General features: G+C 42.2%; 1 protein-coding gene across 1 annotated transcript in view; it reads left to right on the forward strand.

The window, feature by feature from the left end:
- atrn (attractin) overlaps positions 1-18,305 on the forward strand; it is a 101,694-nt gene that overhangs the window by 32,379 nt on the left and 51,010 nt on the right. Inside the window, exons 16-25 of the mRNA XM_026297096.1 lie at positions 104-323; positions 436-621; positions 2,667-2,912; positions 3,953-4,090; positions 5,952-6,045; positions 7,043-7,095; positions 7,605-7,699; positions 9,025-9,103; positions 9,548-9,705; positions 16,524-16,585. Of these exons, the coding sequence (XP_026152881.1) occupies positions 104-323; positions 436-621; positions 2,667-2,912; positions 3,953-4,090; positions 5,952-6,045; positions 7,043-7,095; positions 7,605-7,699; positions 9,025-9,103; positions 9,548-9,705; positions 16,524-16,585 (1,331 nt within the window). The remainder of the gene's footprint in view (positions 1-103; positions 324-435; positions 622-2,666; positions 2,913-3,952; positions 4,091-5,951; positions 6,046-7,042; positions 7,096-7,604; positions 7,700-9,024; positions 9,104-9,547; positions 9,706-16,523; positions 16,586-18,305) is intronic.

Here is an 18,305-nt window from a genome sequence, read left to right on the forward strand (position 1 = left end):
CACTTCTACTAACAGCAGCAGAAATGTACGGTCATGAAAACTGTTCTGCGTTGGAGAGCGTATTGTTTAAAAAAAAAAACAAAACATTTATGTGTTTTTACAGTACAAGGCCACAGTGACGCCATGGGTGGGGCTCAGGAAAATCAATGTGTCATACTGGTGCTGGGAGGACATGTCACCCTTCACCAACACCACACTGCAGTGGCTGCCCGGAGAGCCGAGCGACGCGGGGTTCTGTGGGTACCTGGCGGAGCCGGCGCCTAGCGGACTGAAAGCTCAAACCTGCATCAACCCGGTGAACGGCAGCCTGTGTGAACGACCTGGTGGGTGCACAGCGCTATATTGACTTTCAGCCCGTAGTTATTTATAATTGACTATTTGTCGTGATAAAACTCTAATGTGTTCAAAACATAACTTTTGGAAAATGTCCCTCAGCCAACCATAGTGCCAAGCAGTGCCGAACACCATGTGCCATGAGAACCACCTGCAGTGAATGCACCAGCAGCAGCTCGGAGTGCATGTGGTGCAGCAACATGAGGCAGTGTGTCGACTCCAACGCCTACGTAGCCTCCTTCCCCTTCGGACAGTGTATGGAGTGGTACACCATGAACACTTGTCCACGTAAGAAATCTTCTTCTTCTTCTTCTTCTCATTTCCTAACTTGAAGGTTTAGTATGGCATCCTAGGGATTCTTGACTTGAAGGCATGGTGAGTGGAGATGTGTTGTAATGCTTTTAAATTGAGACGCTCAAAATGACAGCTACCTGAGAGGATTTCTGAGGTTCTATCCATTTTCTTTGGATTCCCTAAGGGGCACCGAAGCATTCCTAGTCTAGATGAGATATATAGTCTCTCCAGCCTATTCTGGGTCTACCCCAAGGCCTCATACCAGTTGGACGTGCCCAGAAACCCTCCAGTGAAATCTCTCACACCCCCATTCATGTCCAAGATGCTGTGAACCTTGTTCACTTGGGGTAGCACCTTACTCCAAACCTGATGGGAGTCCAGCATAGAATCACAGCCTCAGACAGCAGTTTGACACTGCAGTAACTGGCACACACCCCCTGGTCCCCTTTTCTTTTTTTCTTTTCTTTTTTTCTTTTCTTTTTTTTTTTTACATAGGACCAGCACCACCACTACGAGGGTCTGTCAGTCCATATGCACTGTCTGTACTGATCAAGACAGCCTGACACTGTTCAGAGGCTTCAGTCTCACCCACACGTGTTAGTTGGGGTTTCTGAGGTTACAAATTAAAATGCAGCTTGAAAACTTTTGTTCATCTCCTCTTGGTAAAACTTTATTTTATGGGGCCATTATTCCAAATACAGAGATTTTCTAATAATTTCCAACGAGTTTCTTGGAAAGAAATATGCATTTTGGAAGTGATTTTAGGGGAAGTAGAGACTGGGTTCATTTGGTATGCTTAATAATTAATGTAGTCAGTATATAGCAGTTCAAATGAACATAGAGAAAAGGCACATCTTTATATATGGAGCCTAAAGTTATCAGTAATATATGAATAAGAAATTTATATTTACTTGTATAAAATGGGACCATTAAAACACAACATGCACCTACTTTCTGTCGTGGCAACGTGAATCTATTGGATTATTTTTAGTTTTTCCATTTGAGTTATCAGTGACCTCGCTGTGAGAGCCTTGTGTTTGGCTTGTAGTCCTGGCATCAGCATCTCTTGGGCTAGAACCCATTGATTTTATAAAAAATGTTTACTTTGTGTGCACTAATCTCTCTGTGCATTCCTTATACCACTTACCCAGTTTCCATTCTGTTTATGCCAAACAAATTACTGATGTGTTGCTGTCGATGTGTTGGAGAAAAAGCCACTTTGTGCCGGATGTTGCAGCAATATTGTTTAAACCTCTGAGTACCACTTGTGTAACCACCACCCTATCAGTCCAGATTCATGACTTGCACTTTATGAAAGAGGGGACGCTCCACTGAAATAAAGGCACAATGCTCCGGTTGCAGTTGATGGTTAGTGTACTCGAACATACGTGACTTTCTTCATCAGAAAATGATCCTGAAAGGCAACTGTGGCTCTGTGGAGCATTGCACCTTTAAATGGCTTTAATCTTTTAAATAAATTAGTTTTTCTTTCAAACCTTTGTTTAAAAATTGTGGCCTCTCATGTTGAGGGAAAGAGGATTAATAATCTGGTTTAATAGTTTAATGACTTGGTCTTTGGCTGGTTCTTGGTTTTTGTGCAGTGTAGCAGAGAACAGTTTCCATTTATTTAACCTGGCAGGTCAATTAAGTACAAGTTGTTGCTTCCTGCCATAGGGAGAGAAACCTGTTGGGGACTGACGTTATAATATGCTGTAGGTAAATATCTATGGAGAGCAAGTGGAGGAGCCACCGCCTCAGCATAGACTAAACTAACTGTTGAGCTTTGTATTCATTTCAGCTTTTGAAAAGACTGGCCCCACTAACACTCAGTAATATGCAAAATCAAATCCATCACTCAGTGACTGCTACATTATGTTGTTACCCGTGTGTGATTGACTTAATGAAGCTTTTAGCCACACAGGAGAAACTCGACGAGGGCCGTCTATCTTTTTGAAGGAGCGCCCTGTTTGCAGTTGTACATATATTACAGAAAACGTTTCAGACGATGCCAGTATAACCAGTGCTGTGTTTTGGTGCAGCGGAGAACTGCTCCGGGTACAGAACATGTGGCCAGTGTCTGGACCAGCCAGGCTGCGGTTGGTGCACCGACGCTAGTAACACAGGCAAGGGGCAGTGCATTGAGGGCTCCTACCGCGGGCCCTTCCAGACCTCAGTCCCGGCCCCGTCCACCCTCCCTGGTCTGCCTGCTAGTCCCCAGCCAGCCCTCAATGCCAGCATGTGTCCCAACGAGGCCAAATACAACTGGTCCTTCATCCACTGCCCAGGTAGGGACCACTTGGCTCTTGGGTTTGTTTTGGAGTCCAACATATTATTTTATTACTATTGATATATTGTTAAAAATGTTCTTTCTGCAAGCGTTTTTACATTTAAAGGGAGTTTTTACACATCAAGGTCAGATCGAGCGTCAAGAGGAATGAAAACAGTTGCTGTCTAATGAGCTTTGTGAAAACACAACCCAGTGATGTGTCTGTTATCTCAGCTTCAGTGTCAGGACAGTGAAACCCTGCATTACAAACTGCATCACTGTGGCATTTAAAAAAAAAACATTTAACAGACGATAAGTGTCTACTGAAAGGATGTAATCATCTTGCATTATGGGAGTTGTAGTAGCTTGTGGCGCTTTACCCATGGCAGCAGATTTTAGACTTTTAGTCCCCACTTTGTGACGATACTGGATCTTACACTTTCCATAATGTATCATTTCCTGACACCATGTTCTCACTTCTATCAAAACCACAGCTCCAGCTTTTGATGCAGGCTTTCTGTGTTATTGTTTTAAGTCTGAAGTCTTAGCTGACATGGTCCATTAGGTTATACTTTTTATTTTAGATGGCTCCCTTTAGACCCACACCAGGTATTATATACCTGTTATTCGGGCTGAATAGCACCCCTTAAAACTAATGAACTGATTTCAGTGTGTCAAATCCTGTTAGTCCTCCAACAAGCAATATATCTGAAAATGTTTGCCCACTCATTGTTTTACTCAGTCACTATAATTTTACTGTAACACGCGTCAGTGGCAGCAATGGCTGTAGTGATTTCTGTCAATGGGTAGCACCTTGTAATAAATCCTGACAAACAAACTGGAAGGAAATAAGAAAATCAAATTAACGTCTGTTTCATCTGAGGATCTCACATGCATCAGTGGTTCAGGACTCACGCAGATTCCAGACTGCACATCTCTTTCTGGACTTGCAAATTAACTTACAAATTCATTCATTGTTTGGCCTGAGGCTGTTTATCAAATCCTTTTTTTTTTTTTTTTTTTTTTTTTTAAGGATGTGCTTTGTTTACTTTTTGGCAGCTTGTCAGTGTAATGGTCACAGCCAGTGTGTCAATGAGAGTGTGTGTGAGAAGTGTGAGGACCTGACAACTGGACGACACTGCGAGAGCTGCATATCCGGCTTCTACGGGGATCCAACCAACGGAGGCAGCTGCCAGCGTGAGTATCCGTGGGTCATTGTGCCCAGCCCTAAATCAGCCAGTCAAGTCTTTCTGCACACAACTTTATTTAACTTGTCAATTTTTTTACAGTTTAGTTTTATGTCTGCCATTTTCCTGATTCCTGCCTGTGCATGAAAGTGTTCCCGTAGGATGCTGAAGATTTACTCTGTCTTGCAGATGATACTGACATCTAGTCAATCAGACAATCTTTCAGTCAATCAATCATCTTTGCCTTCGACAGTTTCATTTAGCTTACAGGCATATACAGTGTATTTTTTGTGTTCTTTTTTTTTTAGCTCTAGATGCACCTCTGGAATATATATTTTCTTGGTTCTACATTAGTGACAGCAAAGTCAATAACCCCCCCTGTTTCTCTGCTTATCTTTATTTTGTCATTGTTATGCATTTCTTGCTTATGCTTCTGTTTCCCAAGCTCCTGACTGTGCATCAAGTGCCCCAAGGAAATACTGACAGCATGTTAGCTAATCATGACGTTCTTTGTATTGGATTAATTCGAGAGGCTTTATGAGCATAAGCAAAAGAACCCAATCAGCACCTCAAAAAGGAGACGATGAACAAATAATCAACGCAGCAAATATACGTAAATTACAATAAAATTCTAACATGGTGTGTTGTACCACCAGCTGTGCCCCATTGTTCCTCCTGTTTATACCAGGAGGCCCAGTGATAAGCATCGTAATGCAGAGGATGCGAAAGGTGCAGGTGTAATAACACTGGCTTTTCTACTAACCAATCCTTGTAGAGTATAGGCATCTGATAGCAGCCACAACATCTGTCCCCTGGGATGAGGACCGGCACCTCAGGGTGGGGTTGGAACCAGACCTTGTACGTTAGTCTGGACCTTTTTTGAGATGGTCAGGCAGCAGTATCTGGTCTTCTTTGAGACTCTGCCTGTAGAGATGAAAAACAGCAGCTCCCGGGCATGGTGCAAATTACAGGGGAACCAGGGGGAGCTTGGCTCGGCTCCTCCATAATAATAATGTCTCCTAAATATCGACAATATGCTTTATTTTCTGTGCATTCCACTTTTTCTGCATCATCGTGCATCATGAACAAAATGAGGCTATTTTTCATGACTGATCCTTGCACGAAAGAAAGTCATCACCAGTTCATTTTAATAAGGAGCCAGAAATCATTAGCAGTTACTGATGTTTTAAATATCACAGTTTCCTGTTTGAGGCGCAGGCAGCTGACTTGGTTTTCCTTCTCATCCTTGTGAAACAGAAAAAAGCCACTTAACTAGACTAATGTGTCAAATGTAAATGTGTACATGTTCACACAGGAGGGCACATTTCTTATTCATATAATTAATATGAATAATGGAAAATAAAGTGAAATCATGTGCTTTATAAATGTCGTTTCTGAATATAACAGTGCTCTGGTATTGGATTTATGAGCAAAGATAGTAGATCATTGCTGTAGAAAACCTGTCAGTCAGACCCAGTAAGACTAGATATGTAGAGCAGTGAACTGGGAACATCTGCCTGAGTCTTGGAATCTAAATGTTGTTCACGGTGGATCAATTCTACTTTATTCACAGTGTAAATATTTTTGTTTTATTACATTTATTATTACTTAAGCTTGTGGTTATTTAACTTGTGCAGAATCATACGCTGACATTTATACTACATATATACTGCGAAGGAAAATGAGCATGTTCACATTGCACTGGAGAATCAATCTGTCACCCTCTATGCAATACAGTACATCCAATGTTCTGGAGCAGTTTGTCATTTAGAGTAATAGCAGTCATTAAAAGTAAAAATGGTATGGTATTGTTTTACGAAGCAATTCAATTTTTTTTACAATACTTTTATTATTTTTTTTTTTTTGCTCAGCCTGCAAGTGTAATGGCCACGCCAGCATGTGCAACCCCAACAATGGCAAGTGTTTCTGCACCACCAAGGGCATCAAAGGAGATCGCTGCCACCTGTGAGTTTCTCTTTTTATGACCCTGAGCCGTCCTCCTGTCCTCCTCTTTAATACGCTCGCATTTTCTCTCCACTTCTGCTGTGTCTGCAATTTCAGGAAAACTCTGTAACTTTCATATCTTTGTCCCTTATATTTACTTTTCCTGGGAGATATGGTTTGGTCTGTATATTTTGTCCATCAAAACCACTATTTGTGACACCACCTACTAACATCTTGATGCCATCCAAGACTGGAACTTATTGCTTTTCAAGGCACCTTTGAGACCAGCAGAATCTAGGTCTGACTCGTGGCGATTACGTGGGAATAATTGTTTCTGACGGCTCAGGAATTATCAAGCACTTTTCCTGTCAGTATCACTGACTAGTCAGAGCAGGCCTGGAGCATACTGCACCCTGTGAACTGTGTGAACATCACTTAGACAGCACTACAAGCTGCCAGTAGTGTTAGTAGAAGCAAGAAGAAGGAATGTACATTTCTTGAAATGTTTTTGAGATTGTAACACACGTTTATTTAGTCGTCTTCCTGGTTTGTTTGCTAATTTCAATGCGGTTATTTACTGAGGTTATAAAAAACACTGAAACAAGGATTTGTTTTAGCTCCGAGGCCACGTGACATGTTGCGATAGAAAGAAAACACTCCAGCACCCAGATGTCCTGCTTTTATTTTGCAGAGTGTAGCAGCTGTTCATTAGTGCTTGCAGTCATGTTTTAATACTTATCTTAACTCAGGCCTTCATTACTTTGGGCTGCCCATTAAAACGCTGAGATAAAGTTTCACAAATGATTCTGATGTCTTTGTAAGGAGAAGGTGTTTGTTGGTGTGTGTGTGAGCTGACTCAAGGTCAACACTGTCGCCGTTCTTTCAGCTCTGTGATGTGAGGGTTTCCTCACACTTTGTTTTCATCACATTGTCCCAGTTCGCCGCCCGTACTCTCTCTCTTCTTTGCCCCATTTCATCTATCGCCCGCCTTCTCTCTCTCTCTCTCTCTCTCTCTCAGGTGTGAAGTCGAGAATCGTTACCAAGGCAACCCCCTCAAAGGGACGTGCTACTGTAAGTGAAATTTCAATTACCAACTTCAGTGAAGGAAGTGCTGTGAGGCTCTTCTTCCTCGTTCAGATCAATGCCAAGACAGTTACATGGCTCTTAAATCAAAGTAGATCTCAAGTAGGTTTTTCTTTAAAGTGGGAGAAACGGAAAGAATAGAAAGTGAAACACAAATGAAAGTGAATTATGAAAAGGATGTGGAGGTTCTTTTACCTGCTGCCATGAATGTATGCAGTTTGTAAACTCTGACGGGGACTGTAAATTAATGCTGACGGGCATGTGACCCGGTGTCTATCATGACCTTCATCACAGAACACACCACCTAAATCTTCAGGTCCATCCAGGAAAGTCAATAGGATTTTGAAATGGAAAAAGTATGGAGATAATTTGCTGCCCCGAGCTCTGTCTGAAAACATGTTCTTGTGTGACTTTCAAACTGGACTGACCGGGGTGTTGTTCTTCATCTTTTGTAATCCCCTCCCTGGCCTCCCACATCTCCGGCTCACTTCAAACAGACACGCTTCTCATCGACTACCAGTTCACCTTCAGTCTGTCGCAGGAGGATGACCGCTACTACACCGCCATCAACTTTGTGGCCACACCTGAGGAGGTATGTCTCCGACAGCGAAGGCCCCAGTGTCACAGCAGCTGTCGCTTTTATTAGGATTAAAGATTGAAAAGTCGTCACCAGGTGATGAAGCAGGTTTTGCTCTTCATTCTTGGTTTTTGTCAAACAGCATAACAAGGAACGATTTAGTGGTGTTGTGTCAGCTTTATTAAATTAGCAAAGAACCATTGAGGGTGAGCTTTCATTTTCAAGGGAGACATGAATGCATAATTAAAAATCTTACAGCACATAAAAATACCAAATATCAGCAAAAATCACAGACTGTAACACAAACATAAGCATAATTAAAAGAAATAAAACAAAATGAATGTAACATAGAACATGATTATAATTCAACATGCTTAATAAATTGAAACCTCAGCAAATAAAAGATGATGATGAGCACAGACGCACATTAATGACATCAGAATGAAGTGCGACGTCTTAGCGCGAGCACCGCTCGTCACAGTGAAAGCTTGTACAGTGCTGTTTACCTGGCTGCAGCATCTGGAGCAGAACCTGAAACACAAGCCTCTGATGAAATATCCCAGATGGTATTTTTCCCCCTGACGGGGCTTTCACTAAATGGTAACAAATGTGGAGATGTGGTCCTCTGGACAGCTAAAGTTACTGGAATCACATTTTGATTATGTTTTGCTTCTTGATAGATTTCCTCTCGAAATGCTTTTAAACGTTAATTGGATTTGAATAGTTCACTGAGTCAGAGGCTGAGCCAAAGACAACTTTAAATCTGTAACCGTTTTACACTGAGCATCTTTGATGTACATGTGTCATTTTACCATATTTTCAATTTTCATCACACAACGTCTTCCACCATTAGTCTCCGCTGAAGCTCTTTAAATACATTGCAACGCATAACCAATATTAACAATAGCTGCCTTTCAATCAGTCAGTAAACATTAATTAGCCCTTCATTTACACCTCCTTGACTTGATCAAAGCTGAAATGACTTTACAGCTCAACTCCAGTGTTTTTGCACATGCCATTACCATCGCTGATTCTTCTTCAAACATTTGCATGGATACTTCAGCTTCCATTAGCTGGGCAAAGTTGCTGTAGTCTGCAAGACAGTAACAGTCCACGCAGCTGAGACTGGTGCTAGGGAGGTGGGGAAATGCCTGCTCTGTCTGGGCTGTACAGCAGAGACGCCTGTGACCTGGTGCAAATGTTTACTTTTCTTTTTCTAACTCTCCAGCTAATGTCAGAAATAAATAGACGCCTTCACTGAATGAATTCTGGTTCTCCTCTGTGTCTATGGGAAAGTGGAACAATGATGTCTGTATGTTCTCTGTTCTCTCCCTCCTCAGCCAAACCGGGACTTGGACATGTTGATAAATGCCTCAAAGAACTTCAACCTGAACATAACCTGGGCCACTAGCTTCACCGGTAATTTTCCATAATTATACTGATGGTGCTGAAATGATTAGAGGGCAAGAGAAAATTCGTTCATCAAGCAAAAATGCCGATTGTACTCTGCAGTTCTTAGTTTTATGTTACTCTAATATAAAGTTCTTTAGAAATTCACTGTTAGTCAGTCCTGTCTTTCCTTTTTCATATTTTATAGAGGAGAGAATTTAGAGCAAAGTAATCAACACATGAATTAATAGTGAAAATCATTTGCAGATAAATACTGAAATGAGTAAATTTACAGAAACTAAAGGTCAGTTCTCTGTCCTTGGTTCTCATGACTTCATCATGATACTTATGGTTTTTTCTTATTGGCTTTTTTCCCCTCTTTCTTTTCTCTTATTTCATTCTTCTATCTTTTTATTTTCTTTACTCTTGTTTCCCCTCTCTGTCACTCCTCCTTCTATTCTTTGTGTTAATCAGCAGGAACCCAGACCGGGGAGGAGATCCCTATTGTCTCGCGGAGCAACATCAAGGAGTTCAAAGAGAGCTTCTCCAACGAGAACTTTGATTTCCGCAACAGCCCCAACATAACGTTCTTCGTCTATGTCAGCAACTTCACATGGCCCATTAAGATTCAAGTAAGCTTCAGTGCCTACAGGTCTACAGTACATGCTGTACAGAACACTCTCCTCTAGTGCTATAGCTCCAGTCAAAACACGCAGAGTGGCTAAAAGAGTGACAGTTAGACTGTCCAAATCTAATTCAAATCTTTTGCAGACAGATAATTTCAGGTCCTACTCAAACTAATTTGAAACCTGCAGTGCTCAATGTCAGATGTCTATGTAACAAATCATTTTTAATCAATAATTTTATCTCCTCTTACAATTTAGATTTTATGTTTTTAACAGAAACATGGTTAGATAGCAGGCCAGCAAATGCAGTTCTTATTGAATCCACCCCACCTAATTTTACATTTCTATCAGAAACACGGGAAAACAAAAAGGGCGGTGACATCTGTGCCTCTTTTAGGGATAATATGGTTACCCATAGGTTGTCATTTGGGGAGTTCTTATCATTTGAGTATGTATCTTTTAAAATAGAGCAAAAATGATCTCCCTCTGTACTTTTTATTATCCTCTACAAACCTCCCCAATGCTGTCAAAGTTTTATTGATGAATTTACTGAGATGCTTTCAGTCGTCTTCACAGAGTTTGACTGTTTGGTTATTACAGGTGATTTCAATGTTCACATGGATAAGGCCTGTGACAGATATGCCAAAGAACTTGCTGCCGTCCTTGTATGGCCTTAGCCAGCACGTTAGGGAGCCGACCCATACCAGAGGTCACACTCTGGACCTTGTCATTACTAAGGGTGTTAACGTTTCTAATGTCACTGTGATTGATGTTGCTTTGTCTGATCATTTTTGTGTCTTTTTTGATTTGTCCATAATTCCCAAAGATGCAAGTGGACCTACACTTGTTCAGAAAAGACACATAAATGATAACACCAGGAAACTGTTTATGGAGATGATTAGGTTGGAAAATACCACTTTCTCTCATGTTGAAGATTTGTTGAATTCATATACTTCAAGTGTTCTAAATGTCAGAGATGTGATTGCTCCTGTTAAGGATAAATTAATCAGGAACAGGCAAAAGCCACCGTGGAGAAATAAATGACTCGGTCAGGGCACAGAAAAGGGAGTGCCGGAAGGCCGAACGAAGATGGCGTAAATCAAAGCTCCAGGTTCATTATGACATTTATAAGTCCATTAGGGATGGGACAAACTGAAAGTAGGGGACCCACAAATATGGGTCAGCGTGGTCCGATAGTCAATATCAAAAGAGGCAAATATGGTGACAAAGTGGTGGCATGCCTTTTTATTTTTATTCTTGCTTATGTATTTTTATGTCTTTTATTTCTGTAAAGCACTTTGAAATACTCTATGTATGAATTGTGCTATATAAATAAACTTGCCTTGCCTTGCCTGTATTGACATATACTCTATTACTGCATGTTAACCACTTACATTAGTGAGGATGAGACATGAACAGCTCCTGTTGGGATCAAATTCTGATCGTGTCTGTTCTAATATCCAGAATAATCGTTTTGCCAAAGAGACAATAGATATTTATGCATATATTTATAACCAGTTGTGGCGTGTGATGTTTAGCTGTGATATCTAAGGATCAGAATCCACTGTGTTTGTTGAACACAGGCTGACAGGTTAGTTGTGATGCTTGAGATCTGTCGATGAGAGGCTTTGTGCTCTGACAGCGTGGGAAAGCAGAAATGATGGTGAAGTCTGGAAACTTGTGAATGAAATGTGACAGTCAGATTGACCAAAAAGCGGGACGTGAGAAAGTTATCCCTCATACTGCACTTCAGTTGCACAAGATCATCTGCCCAGTTCATTTGAAGCCCACCCATGTATTTTATATTTGCTAAGCTGCTACATGCCTTATGTTATTACATTTGCATTCACTCATTTGACAGACACTGTTGTTCCAGCAGTAGAAATATATGGTTCTAACTAAAAGCTCTAACTCTGGCCTACTCTGGTGCATTACTTTGCATCTGTATGTGAAAAGATGTGTAGCTTACAAAAATCAAGATTTAAACATTTTACATGGGGCTTTTAGAGATTTGATCATACGTGCACATGCGTAGTTAGTATGTGAGTGGTTTTATGCAGCATCAAAACAGGAAGAGGTAACTCAGAATCAACAGACGTTAACAAATGCACCGGTGCTGCTTTTTGGAGTGTGGGGAGCTCTGGGCCTCTCCGTTTGTACACACCAAGCAGCAAGCCTGCCTGTATGCCTGCTTGATCAGCTCTGGCAGTGATTTGACTGGTTGCCCCATTCAAGCTCCTTCCCCCTGCCCTCCTCCTGAAGGGGAGAAAAATCTTCCATACCCTTGTGAAAGCTTTTAGTTCTCTGAGCTTCAGAACTCCAGCTGCTGCCAGCTAGCCTCAGGAGGTCTCCGGTGCAGCTCCACAGCACGACGAGAGCTGAGCTGAGAGAGCCTTCCTCCTCTCAGCCTCCTCTGGTCCAACTCCCTCTCTGTCTTACTGGGTGGGATAATGTAGAAGATCACCCCTGTTCTTGAAACTAAATCACGCACGTCTGCTGGCGTGTCATTTTTCCGCCTTGCAGTCATCGAACTTTACCTTCATCAGGTAACATTTTCCACTTGTTTCTCTTTCTTTTCCTGCCACCACTCCTCATCTTAAAAATCACCGTTTTCCTTAACAGCCCTTCAGTTTTCTTTCTGCTGCCTTCAGTGGTCTGCTGCAGCGTGGCATTGGGATGCAAGTGTTTGTGTGTGTGTGTGTGTGTGTGTGTGTGTGATCGTAGGCGGGTGTTCCTCCAGTGTTGGCAGGCAGAGATCTTAAGGGTTGGAAAACGGTTCATAAACAGAAACTGGAAAGAGCAAGGGCAAAGTGGAATGTTAAGTTGAAACACATGCTGCATTCAGAGTGTGTTGTTTACGAGCTAAACCCTCTCTCTCTCAGCTTTGGTGTGCAGCTCTACAGAGCTCGCTGTCTTCCTCTCGCCCTCCAACAAACCTCCTCACGGTTGCGTCTGGGAGGAGCCTTAGAGCAACGTGCAGACATTTCCAACGGTTCTTGTCCATTTGCATTGACTCCAGTCTTTGCAGTAACCACCCAGTCATGTTGCAAGAATCAGCAGCACCACATTTTACCCCCAAAATGCAGTTGAGCTCTGGTCCCTGGATCAGTTTTTCAATGAATGTGCACAGAGAAATGCTTTGATATGATCTCTTTGACCCGCCCAGAATGACGTCTTGTCCAGTGGTCGGATTTAATTATGTGATGACTTTATCACTGTTGGTCAGATCATCAAAGCAAAATCAATCGCCCTGAGATTAGTCAGCGAGGAGTTTATCCCACTTATTTTATTTATTTATGTTTTGTTTTTGCTTTTTTCTTTCCTGACAAAGGTGATATCTGAACCTAGTGATGTTTGTAATGAAAAGCAAATCCCAGACTAATTACATCAAAGACCTGTGATCTCCTCTTCCGCGCCTTAGTGAACATGTCATGAGATCGTAAAGATTCGAACAGCGTTAAATGCGCCGCCGTGGAGTAGCAGCAGCTGTAGCTGTGAGCTGGCTCGGCCTCTCTCTGTATCTGGACTTGTGTAGTATCTGGATGAATGTGTCTTGATACTGATCATAGTGAGGCTGAGAAACGGAAAACCAGCGTTTTGCTAGTTTACAACATTGGTGGGTCAGACGACTACTTATTATTGTAACAGTAAAAACACTGAAGTTAATGCAAACAAATTAGCATATTCAAATATAGAAAATACCTACAGTTTAATACAAATATATACTAAATGCAAACAGCATCTGATGTTACTGTCTGTACAGCTACACCACTAGCATGGCTAAACATTAGGCCAGAACAGAAGGTGCGTTACTGCAAAATATTCACCAGTTTTTCCTCTGCCACTATTAAATTTAAGGTGGAATGTTCTGTTGTTGGCTGAGTGGTTAGCACTGTTGGCTCACAGCAAGAAGGTTCCTGGTTTGAAACCCATCAGGGGCCTTTCTGTGTGGAGTCTGCATGTTCTCCCTGTGCTTGTGTGGGTTTTCTCCAGGTCCTCTGGTTTCCTCCCACAGTCCAAAAACATGTATGTCAGGTTGATTGGTGACTCTAAATTGCCCATAGGAGTGAGTGTGAGTGTGTGAGGTTGTTTGTCTCTATGTGGCCCTGTGATGGACTGGTGACCTGTCCAGGGTGGACCCCTGCCTTTCACCCAGAGAGAGCTGGGATAGGCTCCAGCAGATCCAGGTGACCCTGGTTAGGACTAAGGGGGTAGAGATGATGGATGTTCTGTTGTACAGCTGCATTTTAGTGTCCTTCTGTCTATTCCTTTTTTATCTGGAACCTGTTGAGCAGCCCTTGCTCACACTGATAACAACACTTTCCTTCAAGACTCCAGTCCATAATTTGAGCGACTGTCAGAAGCCATTAAAAGCGGAATATTTCCGATCTTAATGCCTGATGGCAGGCTGGCAGGCCCTGCTGCGAGATCCTTTGCAGCCCCTAAAGAGTCACCCTCTGCTGGGCATCTAACAAGAGCTTCACCCGCACATCCCGCCGCCACCCTGAGCTTACCTCTCAGTGACAAAGCACCGTACACAGCTGACATTTGAGATTAGCCACTACAATAACTGTTATCACACAAATTCTCAGTGAGATTGCCAGCTTGTGATTTTCATAATGGAGTTATGCAGTGATGGCAGGTTAATTTTTTATTTGTGATTGTGTTTAAAAAGCTAACATTGTATTTTGTGTCATTAGAAGAGTGCGTTGTGAATCTCTTATCACCTGGAGAGTCGAGGGCTTATTGGGCCAAAGCATACCAGGTTACAGTGAACCAGCTTTGGATTATTCCGGGGTTTTCTTTTAAAAGTCCACTCAGTTTCATACAGTCTCTTATTTTATCTTGTATTTACATTTATGGTCATAAGAAATGTAATAATAAGTGTTCTGTCCAGTTTCTATGGATTCTCGGAAACTAGGGCTAGCAGAAAGTCTGGGGTGAAAGTTCTGAGTCTTTTCATTTCTTATTACATAAGAAAACAAATGTGAACAGTTTAAGAATCTATTTGATATGTTTAAGAGTTTATCTTTTTCTAATCATGTAAATTACACAGCCAATTATCACTGACACTGAGTTAACTTTCAAACCTAAACCATAGACATGAGCTGAGCTGCAGGGATGAAGGACTTTCATTAGCACTGTCCTCACTGTGTTGCAGCCACAGAAGATAATAATGGTAATAAAAACAGCACAGGATATAAAAGATTCTTCATTATCATTCAGTGCATATCAGTTAAATGAATTACTGATGTTTTGTGTGGACTTTGCTCTGGGTGTCACCTGAAGGTGAACCTGTTGCTCTGCTTCAGGTCACAGAACCTGACACTGAATACAACATAACATGAGTGATGGTTGAGCAGGACATGGAGTCTAACCGATGTGGATTTTCTACCTACTTGTATCAGCTCCCTAAAGGCAACACCTGATCCACCTGAATCATCCAGGAACACACAAAGACCTTATATTCATGTCTCACTGTTATCCTAACCCCAGCACTGCCATGTTTTCTGTGCCCCCAGGGATGAATAGTGCTAAAGCACTGAGTAGATTGATTGACCAGTCATATACATGCATCATGTTGCACACATTGCAGATATATATATGACTGGCCTGTGTGGCATCTGGCCATTTGGATGACCGTCCCCACTGCCCCATTCAAATGAGTGAGGAGGGTTGTGTGAAAGTCAAACATCTGGATCTTGGCAGTATTAGTTCCTTATCCCATCCTATGTGATCCCCAGACCACTTCAGTGTTGGTTACCTACCGAGGTCTGTGCTGCTGGCGTGTTTTTAAAAGTTTTCTCTGGGTGGATTGGCACCCTAAACTTATCTTGAGTGTTCAACAGACTGGAGCAAAATTATCACACTGAGGATTCTGCGCTCAACAGTAATCAACAGCAACACATTAGTGAGCCAGATGGTGCTGACTATACAAGTAAATTAGACTGTGGGCTGTTCACAAAACACACACACACACACACACACACCCCTGTCATCTCAACATACAGGCCAATGCCTTTGGCCCTGTGTTGTGTTCCTGTAGAGCTGCACACTCTCTAAAACATCAAGTGTTTTTCTAGACATACAGTATGCTGTAATATTCACAAACTAATCTGATGTGTATACAGCTGGGTTTTCTGGCTTTCTGGCTTTTGCTTTCTCATGCTCCTTTTTTTTTTTTTTTTTCCCCCCCAGTGGATTTGTATGCAAATCCCAGTCCTGGTCTAAGGTGTCACCACGGTGAAAGGTCTGTGAGGGCAATTCTGCTGCTGGCATGAGGTGCAGTACCACTGTTTGGCCAGAGAGAGGCTGTGTTGTGTTGTCTCAGGCATATGCTCATACACTGTGGGGGTGTTTTCGGCGTAGGTGTTGAGAGGAGGAGGGGGTGGCGATGTGGTAGGACACCACAGTGTTACCCCTGGCAACCTTGATTAAGGCAGGATGTTGTTAGTACAATTGCTCTTATGATGATTACATACTGGATATTTCTGCCCACGTGTGCAGGAATGAGCAGTGGGCAGCTGAAAGGCCTGGCTGCTGTCGGGAGCACAGACAGGCAGACAGACTGGGAACATCCCAGCAGTTGTGAATAAAGACTTGTGGGCACCATAAGGAACAGAAATGCCCTGGGAAATTCCACGGGACAGTAATGGAACCTGTGAACTGTGAAAAATATACACGCTACAGAATATGCAGCACATGATTACAGCATCATACATGGTCCACAAGGCATAGTTCATACATGTGTGACCTCTTGTTTTCAGATCTCCTTTATTAAATCACATTTCTGACTTTATTGTCCTTCCTGTCCCTTTTGACAGATCGCCTTCTCGCAGCACAGTAACTTCATGGATCTGGTGCAGTTCTTTGTCACGTTCTTCAGGTAAGTAGCTCTCCTCTTTCTTTCTGTCTATTCATTTACTCCTCACACAGATGTTAAAGCGGCTGCAGTCGCCTTCCTACGCATGTGTGCGCGTTGCAGTGTAAAGTATGGTGATGGATCACCGAAGCTTCTCCGCTGTGCCTGTGCACCAACCGTCACTATAAAGAAACGCTGCAGCTCGTTGGTTTATAGGAGCTGGTTAGCGCACACCTCCATGTGTGTGCAGCTCCCACTCTTTTATTTTATTCCTTCATGGACACACAAGCACAGACTCGGTTATCAGTTTCATTACATTCATCTTAGCAGTCTGTGAAAGGAAACAGGCAAAACAAAGATTGAACACAAATCAAGCTGCTCAGAAATGTGCATGGGAGTTAACCAAGCCCCATGTAGCAGCAGAACCACCAAGCTTAATCTGCCCGCAAACACCCAGGAGGTTGGGGCCAAGAAATCCAGAACACAGACCCTCACCATAAAAGACAGAGGGACCGAGTGGTGTTTCATTGCCAACCAAGAAAACTCCCTTAAAACAAACACCCAGGGATGATCTTATCAGCAAAGTCTAGCTAACCCTAAGGCCTGAGCCAAAATGCATCAGTAGTCTCTGTTCTCTGAATCAGCTGGTTCTATTCACTGACATACTCAAATATTTTCCAAATTATCCTCGCTTATTAAGCAATTACAGATGCTAGTTTTTATCTCACCAGAGCAAATGATCAAACTACAAACTACTAAAGATCAAACTAACCTCCAGTCAGAGATGAATTCACTTGTGATTCATGTTGTTTGCAGCCACCAGCTCTGTAACCACCTGCTGGTATAACACTTTTAGTTTAGTTTAATAAGTGACAGAAAAATAACGGAGGCTGCAGTAAATGAATGTTTTTCTGGTTTTTATTATTCAACCCTGCAACAACAGAAAAGTTCATACATTCACTCGTGTACTTCCTGCCAATCTCCGACCCTCCGCTCCAAGGTGTGATTATCTACAAAGATCCTTTATATCAAAGATGATAGCACACATGTTTGTTTACTTGACAGAAACCTCAGTCTTTCTCTTCTGGTCTCTGTCGGTTGCGAAACTATAAGGTCACTGTTCGGTACTGAGCTCATTCTTTAGCTTTCTAAATTGATAACTACAATCATAATCATTTGAACGCTAGTCCCCCGAAAACGACTCGGTGCTCCGAGGTAAGTCATCATCTTTCATAACCTGTCAGTCGCCTACCTCACAGTATTGTACCGTGCAAAAGCAATATCAAGGTTTTATGGCTAATGTGTGAGCAAAGTTTTCTTCTTCAGTGACTAAATGCTTCACCAGCTAGTTTCTATCTTTGTCTGTGTACCATGTGGTGCTGGGCAGGTAGTGTACACTGGCTTTGTCAGAGCTTTTACACTTAACACAGCTGCCTGCTGTGACCCTGATGAGAGCGCCGGAATAGAACGAAAACAGTAAAGTTGTGTGGTGTAAAACCTTAACACGCTCTTTGTTAATAACTTTCCAGCTCCATCACTACAGGTGACAAGCTTTATACATTGCACGCATTTGTTCTTAATCTAAAAATATTTATTCGAGCATCTTTAATGTAGTTTTACTTTTATTTTCCTGAAAGTTACCATGCCTCTAGCTGCTATCCACAGAACCGCTAATCCCTGTAGCTGCATGAATCTTACACTGAGTCAAATATTCAAACTCATGGTGCAATGCAATGTTAGAGAG

This window comes from Mastacembelus armatus, chromosome 22, assembly GCF_900324485.2.
Source record: "Mastacembelus armatus chromosome 22, fMasArm1.2, whole genome shotgun sequence".
In the NCBI taxonomy this organism is placed as follows: Eukaryota; Metazoa; Chordata; class Actinopteri; order Synbranchiformes; family Mastacembelidae; genus Mastacembelus; species Mastacembelus armatus.